The sequence below is a fragment of the Nelusetta ayraudi genome, unplaced genomic scaffold (genome assembly GCF_046127955.1).
Source record: "Nelusetta ayraudi isolate G7.1 ecotype Tasmania unplaced genomic scaffold, CSIRO-AGI_Nayr_v1 ptg000007l, whole genome shotgun sequence".
In the NCBI taxonomy this organism is placed as follows: domain Eukaryota; kingdom Metazoa; phylum Chordata; class Actinopteri; order Tetraodontiformes; family Monacanthidae; genus Nelusetta; species Nelusetta ayraudi.
Window position 1 is genome coordinate 5,599,661 of NW_027466057.1, and position 22,236 is coordinate 5,621,896.

The 22,236-nt window shown below is 43.9% G+C and overlaps 2 protein-coding genes across 3 annotated transcripts; one reads left to right on the forward strand and one right to left on the reverse strand.

Moving 5' to 3' along the window:
* The first annotated feature begins 121 nt into the window (after nucleotides 1-121).
* ubr1 (ubiquitin protein ligase E3 component n-recognin 1) lies at nucleotides 122-15,479 on the forward strand. Of its 2 annotated transcripts, none has more exons than XM_076018118.1 (47): nucleotides 122-347; nucleotides 1,586-1,845; nucleotides 2,382-2,460; nucleotides 2,838-2,948; nucleotides 4,152-4,279; nucleotides 4,372-4,510; nucleotides 4,602-4,664; nucleotides 4,779-4,902; nucleotides 5,029-5,136; nucleotides 5,222-5,310; nucleotides 5,391-5,489; nucleotides 5,676-5,833; nucleotides 5,957-6,056; nucleotides 6,174-6,302; nucleotides 6,415-6,595; nucleotides 6,674-6,720; nucleotides 7,246-7,359; nucleotides 7,440-7,505; nucleotides 7,579-7,680; nucleotides 7,767-7,830; nucleotides 7,910-8,034; nucleotides 8,121-8,173; nucleotides 8,264-8,366; nucleotides 8,452-8,500; nucleotides 8,605-8,759; nucleotides 8,843-8,942; nucleotides 9,022-9,125; nucleotides 9,204-9,284; nucleotides 9,413-9,594; nucleotides 9,686-9,894; nucleotides 10,007-10,106; nucleotides 10,218-10,370; nucleotides 10,464-10,558; nucleotides 10,657-10,753; nucleotides 10,845-10,993; nucleotides 11,083-11,138; nucleotides 11,237-11,333; nucleotides 11,440-11,507; nucleotides 11,634-11,781; nucleotides 11,882-11,969; nucleotides 12,226-12,362; nucleotides 12,451-12,559; nucleotides 12,650-12,700; nucleotides 12,949-13,026; nucleotides 13,475-13,645; nucleotides 13,767-13,868; nucleotides 14,185-15,479. In XM_076018118.1, exons 1-47 carry the CDS (start codon nucleotides 303-305, stop codon nucleotides 14,324-14,326), a joined length of 5,208 nt encoding a protein of 1,735 aa, XP_075874233.1. In that variant the 5' UTR covers nucleotides 122-302; the 3' UTR covers nucleotides 14,327-15,479. The 2 variants fall into 2 exon arrangements, with proteins under 2 accessions (XP_075874233.1, XP_075874232.1); XM_076018117.1 differs by having other exon boundaries at nucleotides 125-347; nucleotides 10,464-10,564.
* On the reverse strand, nucleotides 15,469-18,668 carry LOC142883335 (photoreceptor outer segment membrane glycoprotein 2-like). Its single transcript, XM_076018126.1, has 3 exons — nucleotides 17,348-18,668; nucleotides 16,711-16,957; nucleotides 15,469-16,586 (listed from the first exon to the last, which is right to left on the reverse strand). The coding sequence occupies exons 1-3, from the start codon at nucleotides 17,926-17,928 to the stop codon at nucleotides 16,314-16,316; spliced, it is 1,101 nt and encodes a 366-aa protein (XP_075874241.1). The 5' UTR covers nucleotides 17,929-18,668; the 3' UTR covers nucleotides 15,469-16,313.
* Between the last annotated feature and the right edge of the window lie 3,568 nt (nucleotides 18,669-22,236).

A 22,236-nucleotide genomic window follows, 5' to 3' on the forward strand; every position in this document is an offset into this window, starting at 1 on the left:
CCACACTGTTAATTTCCTAAAACATATATGTTCACGCAGAGCTGTAGCCTTTTATGTCTTTTAACTTCTTTTAAATGCCCAAATATGATTGTTCGATCACTCGTGCCATTGGTGTTTTGGCATCGCTGTCTACTGTTTGTTTTCAGCCATTCAGACGAACTTAAGTAAATAAAAAAAACATGTTCAGGAATAACGTTATATCGTTAATATTGCCCCTCGGTTCTAGACACGGTGACTGGGACGTTCATGGGGAGCCGCCGTCTCCCGGTTGACACCTCCTCCTTTAATGGAACACACGGAATATGGCGGAGACTGAGAAATCTCTAGACGGGCTGGAGCTCAGCAAGGTACGTTTATCAAATAAATGGCTCGGTTGACAGCGGCCACCGAGTCCCAGGGACAAAACACCTAAGTGTAACGCTGTAGTGTCGTTGAAGAATGACGTTTGACTGCGTAGTTAAAGGGTTTTTGCTCACTGGGCTAGCATGCGCAGTTAGCTTCAGTGCTAGTTGGTTGCCCGAGTGGTCAGACGGTCGCTAACAGAGTCCAGGATATTTATTGCTTTCTCTTCGCCATTGGGTTGTGTGTTGTTGGTTTTAGAGTGGCAACTGAAATGAAGAGACACAGACTGGCGCGGCGGTTTTGTCAACATTTGGAATACGCCAATATCGACCTCCTATTTGAGTTTTGGCAGTGGCGCTTGTACAATGCGCTCGACCACAAGTTGTTCGTAATGCATGATGACCACTAGCTCCAGTGAGTCCAACTTTTATTGTCTCTTTTATATTGTCGACATTAAACCAACGTCTACGGTGTTGTGAACAACGTGGAAATATAGTTGTGGTCTCTCTGTCAACGATGGTTCCCCTTTTGACATTTACAGACACTCTATCGCGTCTTAAGTATCTATCACTAAAAATACTTGGTGTACAATCATTACAACAGTGAAACGCGTCGATTCGTTGTACTGGCAGGTAGTTCACCTGAATGCGCAACTGTGGATTCAGCGCATATGAAAAAAGGGACCAAAACAAAGCAAAAACAGCTGCGTGTCTCATAATTGGTTAGTGATATTTGAATTTCTGTGCATTGATTTGTCACTCACATCCCAAGACGGGCCTATTTTCTTGTTTTCCTCAAATCTCAATCTCGAAAAACTTCGACAGACTTTGAGTTTTTTTTTGGTGAAAATGTTTACTGGAAGAACAGATTTGTCCTGGAAGTGTTAGAGGTCCTTGTCAACATTTCCATCACACTGTAACTAGTTTGTTTTTTTATGTGTGGAACTTTAGTCTTATAATAGTTCTAACAACTTAATCACGATTAATTATAATGTATGCTGTTACATTACGTTATGTCAGATAGGCAGTTTTTCTTGCAGTCATCAGGCTTGTTCACTCATGAAAACGTTGTTCGTTGGTGTAGAATAAGAAGAATATGTAATGGTGTGAGAGTTAAGGGGCGGACTTGAGCTCCAAGAACTCAAATTCCTTTACTTCTCTTTTCTATTGAACTGAGCAACGTGTGCCACAAGGCAAAAACGGATACAAGTAATCGTACATCTGGTCACGGTCCTCTCCTGCAGGAATGGCTCGAGGCTGCAGACACCAGGGCACAGCTGCTCCGCTACCTGAAGGAGCAGGTGCCTCGGATCTTCTGTCTGAAGACCGAGTCCAGCCCTCAGGAGGAAGAGGAGCTCATGCAACGGCGCCTCCTTCACCCTCTGGAGTGTTTCCTGTTTGGAGAGGATCCTCAGGAGGGTCTGGAGAAACTCAAGCAGGGCAGCACCTCCTCCCAGCTCTGTGGACGCGTTTTCAAAGAGGGAGAGACCGTTTACTCCTGCAGGTCTGAACTGACCCACTCAAGTTCTGGAATAATAATAATAAAAAAAAAAAAACCATCACAGCACTAATTACATCAGTCGTTCTAAAACACTTTGTACCTCAAATAGGTGACCTCAATCGGTTTTATTTCTGCTCTGGTTGGACTGTACAGCATCTCCACTGTATTTAGGCTAGCTTTTAAAATTAAATAATTAATGGGGAGACTCTCAGGTTTCAGTTTGAGGCAGCTTGAGAGTCCACCATGGGTCTCCAACATAAATACATTCATCTATTCTTTTTTTTTTATTACATCATCATCATCATATACAATATGAACTTGCCATAGTCAATTCTATTAGCTAAACCGCTAACATAGCAGCTAAGCAATGTCGCTATTGAAATATTCAAAATAAAAAAAATATATCTCAATGATAAAAGTAATTCTCAATTGCAGAAACCTATTCTCAAACTCATTCAATGCTGAAATGTTCTACAATAATTTAGTATACTGAGGTAACACTGTTTAACTGTGAAATAACAAATTCTATTTTTTGGCAGGGATTGTGCGATAGATCCTACTTGTGTCATGTGCATGGACTGCTTCCAGGGCAGTGTGCACAAGAGCCATCGGTACAAGGTTGGTATGGGCAGATTTATTTGGGTTGGTGTATTGAATCTTTATTTCTCTGTTAGTGAAATTCAAGTTCTTGATAAGGTTGAAAACTGATGAAGACTAATTACTGAATGAACATGTTATTTAGACAGCGTTTCCCCCTGCCACAAACAGACATTGTATAAATAATCTATCAGTTCTTACAGTTAATGTGTCTTTACTAGTACTTTCTTAATCAGATACAAATACATATTTCATGATACTCCAAGATATGTTAATAATATTTTCATTGTCTCTTGGCACCTCAGATTTCTATTATGTGTCGTAGAGTGGCAGTAGACTTTGCTTCTCACTGACTCAAGCACGTCCAGTAACAAACCGCACTGACACTTTTTCCATAGATGCATGCGTCATCAGGCGGGGGCTTCTGTGATTGTGGGGATGTAGAAGCCTGGAAGATCGGCCCATGTTGCTCCAAACACGACCCTGGGGCAGCCACTTCCATGGTGATGGTGAGTTACATAACAGAGTGGATGGATGGAGAGGCGAGGGACAGAGGGAGGGAGGGGTGTTCTTCTTCATTCTGTGTCAGTGAACCCCAGAATGCTTGTTTTCCCATCTTAGTCCCAGACGGGGCTCTCTTGGCTGTGGTTTTGACTCCGGAAAGAGGAAAGAAAAGCGCTGCCCTAGCTGAGTATTTATGGCTGGATTAAGTGACTTGTAGGGTAATTAAATATGTGAAAGCTGACTGAAACTACTTAATATCATGAAAGCAATGTTTTTACATGCTTTAAATTAAATTTACTCTACTAATAATTAAAGAATATATATATATATATCTGTCACTGTCACTGGTAAGTCCGAAGTGGAGGCCATCCTTTACTGCTTTTGCAAGCTCTGTATTTCTCAAAATGTTTTTTTGTCCAAGTATTGCAAGTATGTGGTAATGGGTTGTTTAATACTGTTGAATTTTGGGAGGTTTTATTTACCTGGGAGTTTCTCCCTGAAACTGTTAAGATAGTTTATTTTTGTAACAAGCGCTTGGAAGGAGGAAACATTGGGATGATCCTCTGGTTTCTGCTTTGTGCGTGTTTTGCGTGTTTTTCTTTGCTGACGACAACAGTGTTGAGCTTTTCTCTGATAAGATCACGCCACGATTTGAGCAGCTGCACTGACGGACTTGTGTTTTTTTTTTTTCACATTAACAGTAGCAACAGCAGCAGGTGCTCGTTTTAACAGCATCATCAGTGGCACCAGTTAACAGTTCTTTGTTGTCCTGCATCAGATCTGAGGCAGCGCTTAACAAGCAGTGACAGGGCATACATGTGCATGAAAGCAGCACCTCCACACGGAACTCATTTTATCACTGCAGGTTAGACTGTGGTTGAGTCCTGTGGTTTTCCTCAGGCAGTGAGGTTCACACTCTTGCTGCTGCCACATGGGTTGTTGTATGTTTGCTTTGGTTTGTGTCAGATGTCACACATTTGTTTGAAATTCTTTACTGGAATGTGGAACGTTTGCTTAAATGGATTTTTTTTAATAACTTCACTGGACGAGCTGTTTGCTTAGATTTTACGAAGACAAATATTTACGTACATTTCCTGTCATATTTTTAGAGCTTGGGACACAGGAAGCTGGGAATTCATTGTGGCTTTCGCACAAACTTCTGCTTGTGAACCAGTCATTCTGATTTGTGGTGTGATGTATTTGTGCAGGATGAGTGTTTGCTGCAACGTGAGTTGCACGAACGCGCTGAGACGCTGTTCCGGAGTTTGCTGCAGTACGTCACCGATTTCCTGGTGTGGGAGGAGAACTCGGAGCTGTCAGCTGAACTCCAGCCGCGGTACGGCCTCAGTGGTACCACACACATTGATCAAAAACATTACAAAGCATCTAGCCTCACTTTGATTGTGTCTGTCTCTGTGCACTGTACAGTCCAAAGGACAACGCGTATTACTGTGTCCTGTACAACGACGAGCACCACTCCTACGACCATGTCATCTTAACCTTGCAGCGCTCGGTGAACTGCAATGAAGCCGAAGCACAGACACACACAGCACTTATCGACAAAGAGGTACTTTTTGCCGAGTCTGCTCTGCGCTTTCTTTTTGCTACCGCAGTTTTATCGTCTTTTGTGAATTCTCCAATTTTCTCGTAAACTTTAGGGTCGACGTGCAGTAAAGAGAGGAACCCTTCGTTCCTGCCAGCAAGCAAAAGATCTCATTAGGGTAAGTGCTCATCCTCACTATTATTCATCACTATAAAACAATGTTTAGTCATTCACACTTTTACAAGCATTATGTAATTTAATCTCACTGCCTCTTTTAATGTATTTTTTGCAGTCCAACTCTGACCAAATTTCCCAGCAGCCGCTGCGTGTGGAGATCCTTCACGCTGCCGTGATGGCTCATCAAACATTTGCTTTGCGTCTTGGCTCTTGGTTCCAAAAGATCATTAGTTACTCAGGTGCTCCAGTTTTGTGCTGCACATCGTTTGCAACTTTCGTAGATTCTGATTCTGCACTTTTCACTCGCACCTTTTTATAGCCAGCAAAATTGTTCAGACTTGTCTGTTTAATTTTTTTTTGCGCAGTTGGATTCCGGCAGGCCTTTTGTCTGGTGGCTCTGGAGAAAAACCCAGACGGCGAGCAGCCCTGTCTCATCAGCAGACTGATGCTGCACGATGCCAGGATGTTCAAAGGCAAGCGGCACTGCTTTGATACCAAATGGGATCTTTGGTCGTCTTTACCTCGTCTAAGTCGTTCCCTTTTGTCCTTCTCTTGCAGGGGCGCGCAAGATAGTCCATGAACTAATTTTCTGTAGCATGCTCATGGAGACTGAATTCAAGAGGCTTTTTGCACTGGAGTTCACTAAGGTAAACGCTGCTAACATGGAGACAGCGCCACCCTCTGACGGATTATCTCACTGATACCATGATTGATATTTTCTTTTCAGCACTTTAAGCAGCTGCAGAAGGACTTCATTAATGATGACCATGAGAGGAGTATATCCATAACCGCTCTGTCTGTTCAGATATTCACTGTGCCAACGTTGGTAAGTGTAAAAATATATAGTTACTTGCTCAGATGAAATAACCAACACAATGATGTCTATATAAAAAAATAAAGCAAAACGCAATAGAAAAATACTCATCACAGTGTCGTTCCACCATCAATAAGGTGTCTCATATCTGTTTTTGTGCATTTCTTTCTGTTTTTGCATATTTTATTTCACTTTTAGGCTAGACAGCTGATTGAAGAGGCCAATGTTATTAAAGTGATTGTCGAAACGGTCATGGAAATGCTGCGTGACCACCAGGATGTAAACAGTCGCTTCTTCTTCCTCGGTTACAACTCAGACAAGTTGTCTCGGATCCAGATAATCTTCCATGACCTCAGGTCAGTCAACAGGATGGAAGTTTTCTGAAATGAAACCTGTCTTTTCAACGTTCACAGTTGGGTTTGGGATGTGGATCATGTTTCGTGTTTATTGTATGTAAATGAGTGTTTTCTTTTCGTCAGGTATATTCTGATCAGTAAACCTGCAGTGTGGACTGCGGAGTTGCGCGTACAGTTCCTTGAGGGGTTCAAAGTCTTTCTCAGGCTCCTCAGATGCATGCAGGTAACTTTGACTTCAGCCGCAACTCGTCCCATGGCAGCGTCTGAAAGTAGGACATTTACTCTGGTCATGATAACTTGACGATTATTGATTCACTGCTTTCAATTCCCTTTTGTTAAGGGTATGGAGGAGGTGAAGCGGCAGTTTGGGCAACACATTGCAGTGGAGCCGGAATGGGAAGCAGGATTCTCTCTTCAGATCCAGCTCCGCCATATTCTCCCCATGTTCCAAGACTGGTGCTCCTCTGAAGTAAGTGTGAAGTTCACGCCATCAAAAACGTTCCCGTCTGAGCTCGGCTGTGTTTGACGTCAGGAGGGGAGCATTAAGTGGATAATCTCATCACGTTGCATGCTCCCTCTAGGATGAGATCCTGCTGCTGGCATTTAAAGAGTGCCACCGAGTCCTAATGCAGTGCGGCAACCAGCCCTTCCAGAGTGAAGCTGCTGACTTCTACATGTGCAAGCACATCGTCCATGTTCGTCCCTACAAAGTGTCCCAGCAGCCCGTCAGCATACATCTGCCCATCACCAGGCTGCTAGCTGGTGTGTTTGCCTTTGCCTTGTATTTGTTTGGCTCCAGCCTGATTCAATACTTAACTATATGCTTGTTTTTGTCCACAGGCCTCTACGTACTTTTGTGCAGAACGGGAGCAATAGACCGTCTGGATGTAAGTAACGTGAAAATAGTTCGACCTCTTCGAGTCAGTGGGTTTGCAGGCAAATTTCAAAGGAGCTAAGTACACATTTAGCCGGTTGTGAGGGAAAAAAAGTTTTACTGTGAGCAGAGGCAGCGCTGCAGTCAGACCTAGAGGAGAAACAAACAGCGCACACCCTCCGGCTGTCGTCAGTTACTTAGCGGGCCGGTCAGGCTGTGTGATCATGTGTTTTGTGGCCCGATGCTTCTGTCAACATGGTGTGAATCAACAACAAACAGCAGCGAACTGATCTGCTGGATGTTAACAATAACAAAGCTGTTGAAATGGTCGCCTAAATTTTGCAGGATAAAAAAAAAAAACTACCACTTGATATATTATGCTTACAGTGTCACTGGACATTGCATGCATTGCAAACACATGCATTGCAAAAGTGCACCGTTTAGTGGCAAAATTATTTATTATGAATTTCATTTTAGCGACTGCACACCTGTGTTTACCGATGAACAGTGTTGATTTGGGTTTCTGGCCGTGTCGTAGCAGGAGAAGGTGGAGTACACGCAGCTGGCTGAGCAGGCCCTGCGCTGCGTGGTGCTGGCTGCGCAGGTGTCTGCTGACATGTGGAGGAGAAATGGGCTCTCATTGGTCAGCCAGGTACGCTATTCTATATATAATGGTTTAATATGATTCGTTATTTAAAGGAAAAACTCTCATGCCTCGTCTCACCTGTTCAGGTCTACTACTACCAGGATGTGAAATGCCGGGATGAGATGTACGACAAGGACGTTCTCATGCTTCAGGTTGGTGGCAGCCAGGCATTCCGAAGTTACACACCACTCATAGTCTTCACGGATGACTTGAATGTGTTTATAGATAGCTGCTACCAAAATGGACCCCAACCACTTCCTCATGTGGATCTTGTTGAGATTCGAGCTCTTTGATTATTTTAACGGGAGTTGCTCCAGCAAGGACCAGGTATTTGCTTTTACAACAATACATCTGGAAGAAATGTCCCACTGCCCCAAAAGGGTTTCAGTGACGAGAATGAACTGAACTTGCAGGACGAACTGTTGCAGTGGAATCGTCTGACTGAGGAGATGCTGTACCTCATCATCGTTATTGTCGGTACGGTCCGTTCGTTTCGTTTGAGAGTTTGGTCGCGTCATGAGCGCAGGATGATGAATGACCCGTGCTTTGCTTCCAGGTGAGCGCTACATGCCCGGTATCAGCAACGTGACTAAAGAAGAAGTGACCATGAGGGAGGTCATCCATCTTCTGTGCATTGAGCCCATGGCTCATAGTACTCTTGCCAAGGGGCTTCCAGAAAATGTAAGCTTCCTAAATTTACATACAAATCTCTTAGTTCTAGTAGTGTGTTATCTTCCTTTGTATATATGTGATTTTTGTTTTTCTAGGAGTGCCATGAAACAGGCCTGGAGACTGTAATTACCAAAGTTGCCACATTCAGGTATGTAAAGAAAGTAAAACAATTTGTGTTTAGTATATTTAGAATTTTTTGGAACAGTCTAAATATTTTCATTTTATGTTTCATTCTCAGGAAACCAGGAGTTTCAGGCCACGGATTGTACGAAGTTAAAAAAGAGCGTCTGGCTGAATTCAATCCATTCTTTTACCATTATTCCAGATCTCAGCACAGCAAGGTAATGCAGTGACTTGACACTTTGTAAAAACTCAACGTGGGTTTTCTGCTCAAGATTTCTCATTAATGTCCGGAACCTCTTGCAGGCAGAGGAGTCTCAAAAGAAGAGGAGGGCTCAGGAGGGAAGTGATAAAGGTGATCCTCTTCTTCGCCACACACACACAAACACAGACATACATTCATGCTTGTCGTTCTAGAGGCCTGTCACTCACTCCTCTGTTTGATTGGCTCTTCCTCAGCTCTGCGTCCTCCGGTGCCTCCAGATTTCTGCCCGGCTTTCTCCGCCATCGTGCGCCTGCTCTGCTGTGACATTTTCGTCCACGTCCTGAGATGCGTCCTGCAGAGAGTGATGGAGGAGCAGACCACTCACTGGACAGAAGCAATGGTCCAGAGGGTAAAAGGCGTCGCATCTGTCCCTTCATTTTAATTTTTCACTCAATCCAAATGCTGCAATGATCAATGTCTTTTCCCTCACAGGCGCTGCACTTGATTGGCCAGGCGTTGCTGGAAGAGCGAGCGCAGCTTGAGAACAGAACTGTGGAGGAAGTGAGCTTTGATTTCAGCCTCAAGGCCTGCAGTGAGTAAAAGTTTACGACTGCAATCTCAATAGGTGGGGTGACATTTCATGACAATATAAATAATGCTTTGTTTTTCAGAAATCGGCTCCGAGCATGGCAAGTCGCTGTTCCTGTTACTGTCCAAGATGAAGCTCGTCCCCTCTCTTGATGCTCAGAAAGATATGGTCAAATGGGTTTTGCAGGTCGGCTTCTGAACCCACCCTGTTCTCAATTTACATTTACTGTTAGCTGCTATTATATATTTATTTTTTCCCTGCTAGATGTTTGAAATTGTCAAGTGCCTGAGAGACAAGTCCAATCCGTCGGCCTCCACCAGTGTAGAGGCAGCCAAGCCGGAGGAGGTAGAAGATATTAGATTCTTATCAATATGATCACCTTCAGACTAGCTGAAGATAAAATTTTCCAATAGACTGCTCTCATAAAAACGGCAACTTTTTTTTTCTCATTCGAATTTGCTCTATCACTCCAGAGTGTTCAGGACAAAGACAAAGCTGAGCGTAAAAGGAAAGCGGAGGCGGCCAAACTCCACCGGCAGAAGATCATGGCCCAGATGTCGGCCATGCAGAAGAACTTCATAGAGTCGAACAAAATGCTGTATGACAACATGCCGGAGAGCGGGACTCAGGGAGAGACTGTCACGGCTATGGAGAGGTGAGCTGGGGCAACGAGGGACAGAGACGAAGACCCCAAATCTCAACCTTTGACCCCCACTGATTGTTCCGCTGGGGTTTCATTCCTCCAGCTGTGCCATGGAGCTGATGGAAATGTGCGTCGCCATCGGCCCACACCGAGGCTCCACCCCGGCGGAGAGGGAGGTGCTCACCTGCATCCTCTGCCAGGAGGAACAGGAAGTGACGGCCCAGGCCCAGGCCATGGTGCTGACTGCGTGTGTCCAGCGCTCCACAGTGTTGACGCAGTGCAGGGGGAAGATGCCAGTCAACCGAGCAGATGGTCAGTCTCACACGACTACTTATGGAAAAAGCGATAAGTGGGTGGAATTTCCCACACAAGTGGGAAATTCCTCTTAAGTCTTTATCTTTTTATCTTTCTTTGTCTCTTCAAGGTACAGGAACCTCGTATCCCCTTTTCATGCCTCCCGAACTGGCTGTTGGCACCCACACTGGCAGCTGTGGACATGTCATGCACGCCACTTGTTGGCAGAAGTGAGTCATGGCCTTTGTGTCTTTTAAGCTCTCGCCCTTTTTCTTGACTCAAATGAAATGCATCTGTGAATGTATCATCATGTCAATATTCTCTTGCTCTCTGCACTCCAGATATTTCGAGGCTGTCCAGAACACAACCAGGAACCGACTCCACGCCGAGCTAATAATCGACCTGGAGAACGGAGAGTATTTGTGTCCCCTCTGTAAATCTCTATGTAATACTGTCATTCCCCTCATCCCGCTGGAACCACTCACATTTAACTAGTAAGTCTAGGCTCTGGCCGAGCTGCCGTGGAATAATGGTTTTGCGGTAAAGAGAATTTTAATGTTTCATTTTCTGCCACCCCCTGTGTGCAGTGAGAATGCTGAGATAATTGGGCAGCACTTGACTCTTCCTCGCTGGATCCAGATCCTGTCTGCACGACTCAAAGGACTCAAGTCACTCTCTCAGGGTAATGGTAAGTTAACTGTCAATCACCTGCACATGCAGCACCAGCATCCATCAATTTAAGTAAGAATGCTCAACCCCCAATTTTCTCTGAATTGTCAGACTGCAACACACAAGACGGTGCTGATGGTGATTTGGGGCTGTGTGGAGAGGGTCAGCCGGACTTCAGATCTATTCTCAGTTACGGAGTACAAGAGCCGTGAGTAAAAGCAGTGATCCCATATGTTAACGTCACTCAACAAGCACTATTCTTTGCGGTGCGTCACCCGCCTGAACTCTGTTGTTTGCAGGAGGAAGTTCTCAAACAGCATTGTGGAGATGTTGGTTGTGTGCGCCACCACCGTCCACCGGGTGGGGCTGCAGACGGCACCCAATGAGCTGTGCCCAAAGGTGCCCCTGATGGCTTGGAACACATGTGCCTTCACGATCCAGGCCATAGGTAGACCCACACCTGCTGTTTTTATGTGTCTTTTGCAGTGATTTTATGCCATTCTAAATGTATTTACGCTTGTTTGTTCATCTTCTCAGAAAACGTTCTGCGGGAAGATGACAAGCCGCTCTTTGGGTCCTTACAAAACAGACAGGTTGGACATCAAATATGAGTGAATGTCTGTCAGAAATGAATGAACACGCAGTGTTTTGTTGTCTGACGTGAGAAAATTTCCTGTTCTTGTTCTTGTAGCTTGCTGGACTGAAAGCAATTGTGAAGTTTTCAGCAGCTCAGAGGCTCATGAGTTCCCAGGCCGTCATTCGGAGGCATTTTGCTGAACTATTAGCGGGTGAGTGTGTAGTTAAAGAATAAACAATGTTCATGTGCAATCACCAGTTGCATTTTTTTTTGTCGTTGATTTGTCGCGTGTTCATAACTGTAACCCCTCTCCTCAGTTCTGCTGCCGATCATGAGCAGAAACGACACCCCTTCTCTCCTGGAAGTGGACTTCTTTCATCTCATGGTGAGTTATCCTTGCCCTTAGTGTTTTAATCCTTTTCTTTTTAATGTAATTTAACATGAAAGAAAAAAAAAATCGGATTTTTAAACTTACTCACAGTCTAATGGAGCTGAAAATGTGTTTTTCCAGGTGGCGCTGGTCTTGTCTGCGCCCTCTCTGTACCAGGAGGAGACTGTTGACCTGCAGCCATCTGCAGTCAGCACTGCCTATAACCACCTTCACATTGTGCATCTGGTCACCATGGCTCATGTGCTGCAGATCCTCCTGTCTTCTAAAGGTAGCAAAAGTGAAAGAAATAAAAAAAAAATAAAAAATCCACCTTAATTTTGTGATCAAACAATAGCAGCCATACAAACAGTGGTTTCCTCTCTGTCTAGATTTTCCTGCAGTAATGGGTGGAGAGGAGACAGAGGAGACCAGAGCAGCAGCAGAGTTGTTCACTATAGTGTCACAACACACAGGAAGGTGAGGATTCACACCTTTTCTTTTAATTTCTCATTTTATTTCTGTAAAGTCAAGCGCGTCTTAATCCTGAGCAGGTCGTTCCCGAGTGTTTAGTTATCATGAGTAGAAATATTCTAACTATGGAACATATTGCTGAGCTTAACTGTCCCATAACATATTGAAAACTGTTTCTTTCTTTCTTTCTTTCTTTCTTTCTTTCTTTGTGTTTCTTTCTTTTTTCTGTTTCTTCCTTCCTTTCTTCCTTTCTTTCTTTCAGACTGATCCAAGATGTGTCTGGCAGATCCTTGGCAGAGAGAGTGAAGAAAGGCATTGAGCCGTTCCTGCGTTGTGCTGCCCTCTTCTTCAGTTGCCTTACAGGAGTGCAACCTCCAGAGGAGCTCTCCAGCGCCGCTGGTGAGTCACACCGAAGCGCTGCACAAAGACGTCACCGTCAGGTCACGTGACCGTATAATTCAGGCCCAACCTTCTGCTTCTTGTGCAGTTACCTCTCAAGGACAGTCGGAGGCGCTGTGCAGCTATCTGGCGTTGCCCTCTAATTTGTTCCAGCTCTTCCAAGAGCACAGAGACACTGCTGCTGTTCTGCTGCCAAGGTGGGTGATAACATCTTCATTTTTTTTTTGGAATATTAGAATGTATTCATATTTAGAACAGAGTTCTTTATGACGGTGCGTTTTTCTCAGGTGGTGTGGGAGCCCAGCTTTAACCAAAGCTCTCAAAGTCCAAACTGTCAGGTAAATGCTGGCCTTTCTCTTTCTTAAAATCCTTTTTTTTGGTTCCATTTTTAGGTGTTTTTTTTCCTATTGAAGCAGCCTAGATTAATAATATATTTTCTAGTCATAATCTCAAATTAATTATGTGTTTATCTCTGATGTTCATTTGGATGTTTTGGAACAACAACATGCTGGGGTCTGAGATTGAAAGCAAGACTAAAGCAAAAGAAACCTCCTAATAACTAATAAACCTTTTTCCCCCTTCAAAGATACCCGAGGAGACCGAATCATCTGATTGATCTTCCGGAGGATTACAGTACTCTCCTAAATCAAGCCTGCCATTTCCAGTAAGTGAGCCGCTGAAAACCTTCCCGTACAATTGCAATTTGCAGGTGTTTCCATTGAATGGTGTGAAGCGCATAAGCCGTAATTCTCGTAAAATCGAGACCCCACTTTGTGGAGGGTGGAGGTACAAAACATTTTGCGATAAATGTGCATTTCGATTTTTGTTTGCTGTCAAGAATGGTTGCTATATTTTTCTCTCTTTGATTACTTGTGTGTAAATATGATGTGTAAATATGAAAAAAGTGTTTCCATGACACTTTTGCGATATACCTTTTATAGCGATACGTCTGGAAAACCACCACATGTGGGTGTAAAAACATTTTAGCTATGTTTGAGAGGTTTTTCTAAATTTAGCGGTTTCCACGAGCAGTTTTTTTATCGCGATATTTAGGTTTTGCGCAATTCTAGGGGTAACGGAAACGCTCTCTGTGACTGCTCACCGCCCCTCAGGTGTCCCAGGTCTACGGATGACGAGAGAAAGCACCCCACCCTGTGTCTGTTCTGCGGGGCGATGCTGTGCTCTCAGAGCTCCTGCTGTCTCACTCAGCTGGACGAGGAAGACGTGGGAGCGTGCACCGCCCACGCTGCCACCTGTGGTGCCGGAGTGGGGATGTTCCTCAGGTGGGCGTATTGGACGAGCCTCGGCATCATTCCGGCTTTCAAGCCGCGTTTCACTCCCTTTGAAATATTTGCATTTGGTGGTGTGGTCCTTGATGAGTCATGTTTGATCCCACGCTGACAGGATAAGGGAGTGTGAAATCGTACTGATGGCGAGCAGGACTCGAGGAAGCACTTACCCAGCTCCTTACCTGGACGATTATGGGGAGACAGACCCACACCTCGGGTGAGTCATCTTCTTTTTTTTCATTAGTAGATTAGAAAGTGCGATATAGACGTATCAGACAATTGATCCTCACAGCTAGAACCAAGTTTTTTTTTGTGAAATATTACATGCATTTGGATTAGGAGCACTGCTGTGTGTAAAAAAAAAACCCAACTAATTACTTTCATTGTACTGTGAGTATTTATAGACAGTATGTTAAGCTTTTACCAATATAAAAACCATCAGTCAAGCCAAATTTTACTCACTGGACCTTTAAGATCTACTAAATTCTATAGCTGTAAATCTCTAAAAGGAGATTTTTTTTTTTCACGTTTAGACGAGGCAACCCATTGCACCTGTGCCCGGAGCGCTACAGGAAGCTGAACCAGTTGTGGCAGCAGCATTGCATCCTTGAAGAAATAGCCCGCAGCCTGGAGGTGGTCAACGTCATGTTTGCCTTTGAATGGCAGATGTTGTGACGACTCGTCCAGCTGCTGTAGCCACAGAGCGTAGCCCGGTGCTCAACCCCTGAGGTGAAAAAAAAAACACATGCATGCACAGACATGCACGCACACATACACATACACATACCAGACAACATTGGTATAATCAATCAGATACTGGAGCAGCAAATCCTTTCCTAGTGAACCCCCCATCTCCCCATTGTTGGAGTTCAAAGACATGGGACAGTCAGAAGTGGAAGAAGTTTAAGATAATGCATAATAAGAAAACCCGAGTCGCCTTTTTAAAAATTTGGTTGTCTATGAGATTGATTCACATCAAGACCGAGGCCAGACACAGTAATGATTTTTTTTGGGGGGGTCAACTATGCTACGTGTTTTTGATTTCTCCCCTCAGTAATGCTGTGAATTTCTTTCATATTTATCCTAAGTTATAATTGTTGAGGGTTACTGTTCTGGAGGGTTCCTTCATCTAGACACAATGAGACAAGGTCACACCTCTGACACAAATGATGACCACATCCCACTGTCACCTTTCCTCGTGTATTGTATATAGATGCATATATATATAATAGACACCACAGTAATACAATCTGATTTTCTTTTTTGCAAATGTAATCCGGCAGAGATGTGTTTGGAAGGAATACAATAGTCATTGCACAGTCTATCATGTAGATAAAAGTTTTCTTAATAAAAAAAGAAAAGAAAAGAAAAGAAGAAGAAGAAGAAGAAGAAGAAGCCAGTTCTTGGACTTGCAGTGCTCCAAATCCTCACTGCTGTTGAGAATTTTTTAGTTAATTTTTGACCACATCATGACTTATGCTCAACATAATGGACAAACCTCTTTAAAATAAATACTCCCCATACCAAATGTATTATCCCACTGTCCCCTGTATTTTTGCAGCTTATTGTAAGGACCATTGCTTTTCACCGTAGGGTATTGATTCACTCAGTAGGTTTATGAAAACATGACCGGCTCTGTCAAATAAAGAAATGTAATTTTTGTTGAAGCCATGTAAAGGTTGTATGTGAATGTGTTTTCTGATGTTCCATTGTTGATCTGCCTCTTCAGAAAACAAACATAGGTATAAAAACATCTTCCTTTTGGTGTCGATGGTACAACATGACTTCCAGGTTATGGTAATAAAGATGGTAGCCTCTTTTTGACCACTTTGATGTCTCTTTCAAAATGTACTGTTTACAGTAGCAGATTTATGCTGCTCAATGTTCATTTGTGAAGTAAATCCAAGGTGATCCTGCCAGGTGCCAACTACTGATGACAAAGCTCGAGCAATACAAGTTTCAAATGTTTATTATCAAGCATTTTATGGTAGCTCAGTGACAGTGACTGAGATATTTTTGTAAGAGTGCTGACATTGCTGAGGCACATGAGACCAATTGTGACACCTCAATGTGCACACCTAAAAAAAAACGAACAAACAAAAAAAAAGGTATTGTAAACATAAATTTGCTTGCTAAGGTGCCTTTATCTGAAGAGAATCGCCACATTCATCCCATGTTTTCTGCTTTGATGGAGTGAAGGTTTATGACACGATTGGGATCCTAAATAGTTCCAATCAATGACTAAGCTACCGTGATCTCACTAATCTCATATTTCATGCTATTCCAAACCAAGTCTGCTTGCACCTATTCATGTCAAACAATGGAGTTTCAAATCACTACCATTCACTCTGTAAAACATTTTTGTTTTTGTCGCAAGACCTCCACTGTTGGGAGTGCAGGTTTGGACACCGTTTGCAGTCACAGCAAACAGGCAACGAGAAATGATTTAGATGTAAACATATAAACAATATTTTACAGTACAGATATGAAGTAGAGCATATGCTTTAAGTTATGATTCATAATGTATCATCGTTTGTGTGTAGAGGACATTTTGAGTCAAATCATGAAACAGTTTGCTGTGGAAAAACAAACCCAGATGTTTAGGTGAAGGCTCAAATTCAGGCCTTTGCCGGTGATGAAGTCCACTGAGGCCTCAAAGGTGTTAACTGGCATCAGGCGTTTGCTTGGGCGGCACATTGTCCGGCCCGTAGTTGGCCTTGGAGGAGGAGGGAACGTTGATGTTGGGGTCCCCGTTGTTGGCCGTGTCTATCTGGTTGCACTTGCCGAGGGTCTTGATGATGTTCAGGTTGATGCGAGCCGTCTCCATGAAGCTGTTCTCCAGCAGCCAGCCGTCAGACTCGGAGTCGGGGTCACCCTGCCTCAGCATGTTTTCCAGGGAGGTCTGGAGGAAGCGGACCCCCGTCAACACCGACAGCTGCGACACAATCAAACATCTTGTTGTTAGTGGAGACATGGTGCAAGTTGACCTTCTGTCAGGAAACTGTCTTTCCACTGAGTTCTACCAAAATCCAAATCCTTTCTTAGCATTAGTCTCTCACCTCAAACAGCCAGGTGATGAGTACCGTCAGGCCGATGGACTGCATGATGTGGGTGTAGTAGTCCAGCAGCGCCTGGCGACAGCCTCTCATCCACAGGTTCAGCACCTCCGTCTGGTGCTCGTAGTTGAAGTGGGCCGAGTTGTTGGTGAGCTGGTGCTGGATGCAGGGCCGCGGCGAGAAGGTGTTGCAGCAGCTGAAGGGGACACCGTCCATCAAGTACTTGCCCTCGACGTTGCTCCTCAGTCGGCTGGAAGGGAAAGACGAGAGGGAAAAACTCAGTTTTTCCGTAGTTTCAAGTTACTGGGGCAATGCAAACTATTTCTTGTTTCTGTGTTTCATTTATTTATTGAAAACTTTGAGTACTAATTGAATTGAATGGATTGAGTTCAAATCAATTCAATGTATTGAAAACTTTGAATACTAATTGAATGAATTGAATTCAAATCAATTCAATTTATTGAAAACAGTACGAATTGAATTGAATTGAATGAATGAATTCAATTCAATTTATTGAAAACTTTGAGTACTATTTTATGTGAGAGGGGTTGCTGGTTAGCACTGTGTTGCCAAAATGTGTTGCTTCTCTTTCAATTCCCCTCTAAAGCTTTAAAATCCTCAGTCTGTAGCTTACACTTACTCCACCACCTCTTTCTGCGACATATCCAGGTAGCGTTTGCTGATCCACTGGATTTGAAACCAGTCTTTGTAGCCGCTGTTTCCGCAACACTGGAACTCAATCTGCAGCAGGTCCAGAGTGCGTTTCAGGTAGCATCTGCCTGGTGTGTCTGTGTCCTTGTATGACTTCATGGCTTCGGTCAGTCCCAGGTTGAGGGACTCGTCCAGCTCCCCGCGCATGCTGTAACACATCAGTGCCCCGGCCAGCACGCAGAAAGTGAAGAAGAAGGTGCACACGATGTAGGGCAGCATGATCAACTTCCAGCGCAGGAACTTGGCGCCGTCGACGCAGTCGTAGCAGATCTTCCCGCCCAGGAAGTTTATGGCACAGGCGATGAGGCCCACAGCAATCAGCATGTTGGGCATGTACTGGACGTCCTGCTCTGCCATCAACTCCCCCCGCTTGTTGAGCTCCACCTTGAGGAAGAGCCCCAGGCTGAAGAGGATGGCCCCGGTCACCACTGAAATCCAGTTCAAGATCCAAAGCACCTGGGCCAACTTGTCCCGTTTGGTCTTGGTGAACTTCACTTTTAAAACCGCCATTGGCTTACAGTTAAAAGTATTCCTTAATGTGTCCAAGGTGGGGGATTAAGGAAGGGTGGGCTGCAGGAGATGAACAGTTTATCCTCCTGTGGGTGTGGTGGGCCAGTAGGAGGGAGATTGGTTTGACGGATCTCTGAAGGACCTCTCATAAGCAGCTCAGCCTGGTAATCATGATAAATATCTTGTGGACGCTGCATTATGGTTTTGCTGCAGGTAGGAAAAGAAAAAAATTACACGTGATTGATGAATTGAGGCAAAAATAAATGAAGTGGAAATTGGTTGAAAGGCAACTTGTGGGAACCTCAACATGACACGACATAACCTGTTTACCAAAACAGCCTTGTTGCTGTCCTTGCTTGAAAAGATGTGGAAAAAAAAGAAGCGTACGTATGAATCAGCACCTACCTCATCTCAGTCAGTCTTCGCCTTGTGACACTGACATCATTCTCCTCTGATTTCCAGCTTAAAGGTTTTGTCCAGACAGAGGCGAAGCGGCCGCGGCGGCACAAATATTATGAAGACGCCTGCACCACAACCACAGTGAGACTAGTAGCCAAGCACTGACCGACCCACCTCCTAATCCCCTTTAGTCATTAATCATCCCAGGGCCCTCGCAGCGGATTTGGACTTACCTTCTGCCGCCTACGCAAATCTGTAGCCTGTCCCAGCAGTGTGAAAGTAATGAATGATGGTCGTGGTGTGCGTGCGATCAGTGAAGTTAATGAAAGGCATCCTTTGCAGCAGCGTTAGTGCATATTTTTATAATGCAAATGAGATATATTTAATTTTAAATTTAAATTTAAATATTTTAATATTTCAAAAAGAAAAATTGCATTTATTTTTTAAAACCCTACCAATGCTCAAATATGTGCTCCCCTCTACCCCAGGATGCTCAGTCAGTCATTTATGTCTCTTACGGGACAATGTGACTGAGCAAACAGGTGCATCTAATTAAGGTGGACAAATGGCAGCAGTTGGACTGCATGTGACTTATTATAGAGCATTTTCATTTTGAACATTTTTTTTTTTTTTTTTTTTTAACAACATAGTACACATTACAATACAAATTACAGCTTGACAATGAGGGCTCGAAGAACAGTGGTACATAGTCATAGTACAGCAGTATGTTAATTAATGAAATGAATGAATAAATAAATGCATGGGGAGTTATTCAAGTTACTGTCAGTAAAAGCGAAATAGTTTGTGTTTGCGTGGTGGCCAAACATAATGGCACGTCAGAGGTGCTGTGAGACACCGCGGGACGCCCGACACAGGTGCATGTTCCAGCGGCAGGGGGTCTCGGCTACAAGGAGATGGAGGTGCAGTGAGGAAGTGAGGTGTCAGAGATTGGTTCTCTTAACCTTGCTGCAGCAGTCAGTCATCCATGAAACAGCCCCAATCTCCCCTCTCTCTTGCCCGATGGGGGGTGCACTGTCTACCAATAGAAAGAGAAGTGGGAGAGGACCGTCCCTAAACCCCCCATCTAATGGGGTAGTGTTGATCACCACTGGGCCTCAGGGATCTGTGACCTTTTGCCCCTGAAGTCCTGTCACCTGGACATGGGGTTAAGACGTTGCAAAATAAATACATAAAAAATACATTTAAAAAAAAGAAAAAAAATCCTTTTTCCAAAATAAGAAAATTAATTCTGCATAACACTCCATGACAGGTTCTTTAACCTATAACCAAAACAATAGTCTTAGAAAAACAATGCTTTCCCCCATTCCTCTATTGACTTTTTTTTTTTTTAAAGCTTACTGCTGATTCAACAGTGTTACTACATGCTGAAAAACAGGCATATAATCGCAATATAACTGTGACTTGTTCTCTCAAGATAAAACATTTCGCTATTTTGGCCAGCAGGGGTCACTATTGTCCCAGCTACGGCGCCTTGCTGCCCGTGTTGGTTTGGATGATCTCATTTTTGTCCCCTGAGGATTTTTGCTTCATCACAGCCCAGCAGGTGTCCTCTTTACTACCTACACCCTCCTGTCCTTCAACATAAACATCATCCTCTTTTCAAGGTCTACACACACAGTGGCGCTACTTGAAGGTTGTACACAGAGGGATCACACAAATCTTGAAGAGTGGCGTTAAATGTGCATAAAATACACTGTATCTGGTGCTTCATATGCAAACACACCATCATGAAGCAGACGCAGTTACATTGTTAAAAGTCATAAGGGAGAGGGAGAGCCTAGGACGTCAGGACACACCTGGAGAAGACGGTGGCCCAGCGAAGATTGAAGTACGACCAACTGCTGCAGGTGGGAGCAGAACATCCAGCCCAGCTGAGAACTCCCTGACTGCCGGTGGAGCTAAAGGATGGAAGTGACAGAATGAATCGATGCAGTTTGTCTCAGATGATTAATGAATGACTTTAACGACTCTTTCAACATTATTAGCTTTAAGTGAGTCATAAGTCACCCAGCATCAAGTGAAGTGAAACCTTTAACACCACTAAGACCAAGACGCCCTCACTCTGTCTCTAATAACTCTTTTGAAGCATCAGCACGAAAATAAAATACTCAAAATGAAATTTTGATTGAAATTCCAAATGGCGGAAATGCAATGGACACAACGGACAAAGTTTTTTGATATTTGGTTTTGTACCTCAGGGCCACGCTGGATTCAATCCTCCGACTTCCCAGTTGAGAGTCAGTGTTGTTCACCACCAGGCCATCTTCAGCGTTGCTGGAGCTGCTGGGAGAACCGTTTTAGTCCCGGATCAGCCCAAAACACACAAGGAAGACTGTTCCATGACAGTCCAGCATGAAAAAGCTGGAAAGAGAACAAAATCAATTTGAAAATTGGGGGAAAAGGTCATACTGAGGTTTCAGGTGGATTATTTCCAAACTTATACAGTAGAAATGGACATGTGAGGTATCACTGTAAAGCCTAGGAGCTCTGCTCTCACAATCAGTTTACATATTTTATGGCAAATAATTTTTGGCCTTTTGGGGGGACTCCAAAATAGACAACTTTACCATTGACATCTAGGTATTTTTCAGTTTTTCAGTGAACATTTGAGTTTTCCGCTTTCTCTACATTTCGTAGATACTCGATACCCACCTAGATCTTCTATCTGTGAATGTCAAGAGCAAATGATGGTGCATGGAGACAAACAGGTGGTTTTGCTCTGGTCAAAGAAAAGGAGTTGAACCACGTTGCAAAGATTTACCACACCGCCTTCATTGCAGCCTTCAATTAGAGATCTCTTGAGTGGTGGCCAGAAACACAAGGTCATGGCTGGACTCAAGTGGAGTTTCCTGCTTCCAGTCTGAGCTCACGACACAACATGTGCATGAAATCAAAGACCTTCAGGAACTGTTGTGATCTGCATAGCTTTATGTTAGGGATAGGGTTACACTTAAGGTTGGAATTAGGGTTAGGGTATTGGGGTTCCTCATGTGCTAGAAGCCCCAAATTTGGCATGGGTGTGTCTTGAGGGCTCCTGATGAAGTTAACCTTTGACCCCCATAGACTTGCATGGCATTAAGGTTAGTGATAAGGCTGGAATTAGGGTTAGGGTTAGGGTTACTGCTGGAATTAGGGTTAGGGTTTTGGGGTTCCTCATGTGCGCGAAGCCCCAAATTTGACGTGGGTGTTTCTTGGGGGCTCCTGATGAAAAAGAAAGTGGCCCCATGTCTCTAGGACAAAGTTGACCTTTGACCCCCCATAGACTTGCATGGCATTAGGATTAGCGATAAATTGTCAACTTTTGAGTCCCCCCAAAAGGCCAAAAATTCCCATGCAATATGTCAACTGATTGTGATAGTAGAGCTCACAGGCTTACAATGATACCTCACATGTCCGTTTCTACTGTATAGTTTTTGAAATAATCCACCTGAGAAAATGAAAAATATCATAATGTTAATAAATGGCAAAGTTGTCAACTTTGGAATCCCCCCAAAAGGCCAAAAATGATATCCCGTGAAATATGTCAACTGATTGTGACAGTAGTGCTCCCAGGCTTTACGATGATCACTCACATGTCCATTTCTACTGTATAATTTAGTCAAAAATCCACCTCAACATAGACATAATGATTCGCTGAATTTTATATGTTGGAGATGTTTTATAAGGTGGAATCGAAACCTAAGAAGCACCGCGGCGAATGTGGTGCCAACTTTAGCCTCGTAGTCAATGAGAGACGAATGGCCTCTAATAGGAGCATTTAATCAGTGTTCCCCGTCTCCTGTGTGCCCCCCCGGGAAAGATTAATGGGGACAGGATATTTCATCAAGCCCTCCACATCACTGGCCAGGATATGAGCTCTGTAATTGTGTCTGTTTTTGCTGTTGTTCT

Bases quoted from the DNA above. Each gene is read 5' to 3' on its own strand.
- ubr1 (XM_076018117.1), top strand. From the start codon at position 303: ATGGCGGAGACTGAGAAATCTCTAGACGGGCTGGAGCTCAGCAAG. The intron at 2,949-4,151 runs GTGAGTTACATA...GTATTTGTGCAG, and splicing joins CAGCCACTTCCATGGTGATG to GATGAGTGTTTGCTGCAACG. The intron at 11,782-11,881 runs GTAGCAAAAGTG...CTCTCTGTCTAG, and splicing joins GATCCTCCTGTCTTCTAAAG to ATTTTCCTGCAGTAATGGGT.
- LOC142883335 (XM_076018126.1), bottom strand. From the start codon at position 17,928: ATGGCGGTTTTAAAAGTGAAGTTCACCAAGACCAAACGGGACAAGTTG. The intron at 16,958-17,347 runs GTAAGTGTAAGC...TTTCCCTTCCAG, and splicing joins TCGCAGAAAGAGGTGGTGGA to CCGACTGAGGAGCAACGTCG. The intron at 16,587-16,710 runs GTGAGAGACTAA...ATTGTGTCGCAG, and splicing joins TCATCACCTGGCTGTTTGAG to CTGTCGGTGTTGACGGGGGT.